The 2,643-nt window shown below is 42.3% G+C and overlaps 1 protein-coding gene across 1 annotated transcript; it reads right to left on the bottom strand.

Moving 5' to 3' along the window:
• Positions 1–1,177: 1,177 nt before the first annotated feature.
• Positions 1,178–2,110, bottom strand: LOC112910932 (olfactory receptor 56A3-like). The gene has a single exon (XM_025987245.2). The coding sequence runs from the start codon at positions 2,108–2,110 to the stop codon at positions 1,178–1,180; it is 933 nt and encodes a 310-aa protein (XP_025843030.2).
• Positions 2,111–2,643: the final 533 nt, after the last annotated feature.

Genomic DNA, 2,643 nt, shown 5'->3' with positions numbered 1-2,643 from the left:
ACGTATCAGATAAAGGGCTAGTTTCCAAGATCTATAAAGAACTTATTAAACTCAACACCAAAGAAACAAACAATCCAATCATGAAATGGGCAAAAGACATGAACAGAAATCTCACAGAGGAAGACATGAACATGGCCAACATGCACATGAGAAAATGCTCTGCATCACTTGCCATCAGGGAAATACAAATCAAAACCACAATGAGTTACCACTTCACACCAGTGAGAATGGGGAAAATTAACAAGGCAGGAAACCGCAAATGTTGGAGAGGATGCGGAGAAAAGGGAACCCTTCTTGCACTGTTGGTTGGAATGTGAACTGGTGCTGCCACTCTGGAAAACTGTGTGGAGGTTCCTCAAAGAGTTAAAAATAGACCTGCCCTACGACCCAGCTATTGCACTGTTGAGGATTTACCCCAAAGACTCAGATGCAATGAAATGCAGGGACACCTGCACCCCGATGTTTCTAGCAGCAATGTCCACAATAGCCAAACTGTGGAAGGAGCCTCGGTGTTCATTGAAAGATGAATGGATAAAGAAGATGTGGTTTATGTATACAATGGAATATTATTCAGCAATTAGAAACGACAAATACCCACCATTTGCTTCAATGTGGATGGAACTGGACGGTATTATGCTGAGTGAAATAAGTCAATCAGAGAAGGACAAACAGTGTATGTCCTTATTCATTTGGGGAATATAAATAATAGTGAAAGGGAATATAAGGGAGCGGAGAAGAAATGTGTGGGAATTATCAGAAATGGAGACAGAACATAAAGACTCCTAACTCTGGGAAAGGAACTAGGGGTGGTGGAAGGGGAGGAGGGCGGGGGGTGGGGGTGAATGGGTGTTGGGCACTGAGGGGGGCATTTGACGGGATGAGCTGGGTGTTATTCTGTATGTTGGTAAATTGAACACCAATAAAAAATTAATTTATTAAAAAAAGATCGTATGGATGGGAGAAAACAAAAGGGGTCACGGATAATTTTAAAGGAGAAATAAGAGAAAGCAAAACTAAATATTAACCTTAACTCTTTTTAAAGAAGACAATATCACATTTACCCTCTTTGAATTATAACTCATAGACATGACTTTCAGCCCACTCACCCATTATTGAGTCAAAACTCATCCTGTATTAGGAATGCAGAGATCTAGTTGTCCTCACTACCATCCTTTCTTCAGTAATTCTGGATTCCTTGTTTGATCTCCTGGGTGTGCACTCCATAAACAATGGGGTTCAAGGCTGCAGGGATGACATGGTGGAGGACATTGAGCAAGACTGGAACATCAGGAGAGACCTTCTTTGTCACCACATGAGTGAGCACAAAGACCAGAAGGACGGTGCTGAAGAAGAGGATAAGGATGAAGTGAGAACCACATGTGCTCAGGGCTTTGGCCATAGCACCCTCCGCCTTTAATCCCATCACAGTTTGAAGTATGAGGCTGTAAGAGATGAAGATGAGGACGAGGTCAGATCCTAGCAGTGTCCAGCCTCCAGCAAACTGGTAGAGGCGATTGATGGTGATATCATCACAGGAGAGCTTGGAGACAGACATATTGGCACAGATGCAATTCTCAATGACATTTCTCCCACAATAATGGAGTCTGGATGATAGAATGGGGATAGGCAACGCAGAAATAACATTTCTGGCCAAAATAAAACTGGCAGCCTTAGCTACAAATTGTTCTGTGATGATGGATGGGTACCTCAATGGGAGGCAGAAGGCCACATAGGGGTCATAGGCCATGACCATGATTATGCAGGACTCCATGGCATAGAAGAAATTCATGATGAACATCTGTAAGAAGCAGGCATCAAAGCTGATGGAACTGAGGTCAAACCAAAAGATGGCCAGGACCTTGGGGATGACAGTGAGGCAGAGCACAATGTCCAAGAGGGAGAGGAAGATGAGCAGGTAGTACATGGGCTGGTGTAGAGAGGCCTCCAGCCAGACGGTGATCAGGAGAACACCATTGGTCCCTATGGCCACGAGGAACAAGAGGCTGAGGGGCAGGGATAACCAGAGCTGCCAAGTGGGGGACCTGACAAAACAATTCAGGAGAAACTCTGAAGCCCCAGTGGAGATGGTGCCATTTTGGTGTGCTGTCATATTTTGCCAAATATTTCTACAGTTTTCTTTCAGTGTTCTGTGAAATTAGGATAAAAATTAGCTAGTAACGAAAGACACATGAATTTAGAATAATTTTCTTTGCTTAGCTGACGTGTGCGTTTTAGAAGATCATCCAGAGCCATGTGAATTCATCTGTTATCCTTTGTGCGGTGTTCCTGGTTCATTCCTATCACTTTAAGCAGTATAGAGGACTAGAGAATGGTTTATTTATAGATGTTTGATTCTTTCAAGTTTTGTTCTTAATTGAGTTGCTATATCTTTACAGAAACTAAAGAGGAGAGAATTACTTAGAAAGTACTTTTTGACAATTTTGTCCCCAAATTTGTAAGTGTTGGTTTCTTCCTTTTTGTTTTTTGTTTTTTAATGGCTCTGTAGACTACCATATGACAACTTAACTATAGCAGTATGCCCAGATACATAGCAGAGCCTAGCACAAATAGGAACTTAGATCCATGTCCATAGTTCTCTATGCTAGCCAACCCCATTCTAAGTTTTTAGTTGTAGTTTGCTTT

The sequence above is a fragment of the Vulpes vulpes genome, chromosome 11 (genome assembly GCF_048418805.1).
Source record: "Vulpes vulpes isolate BD-2025 chromosome 11, VulVul3, whole genome shotgun sequence".
In the NCBI taxonomy this organism is placed as follows: Eukaryota; Metazoa; Chordata; class Mammalia; order Carnivora; family Canidae; genus Vulpes; species Vulpes vulpes.
Note: the sequence above shows the minus strand (reverse complement) of the source record. Positions and strands in the feature narration are given on the sequence as shown.

Excerpts from the sequence above, each read along its gene's own strand:
- LOC112910932 (XM_025987245.2), bottom strand. The coding sequence starts at position 2,110 with ATGACAGCACACCAAAATGGCACCATCTCCACTGGGGCTTCAGAGTTT.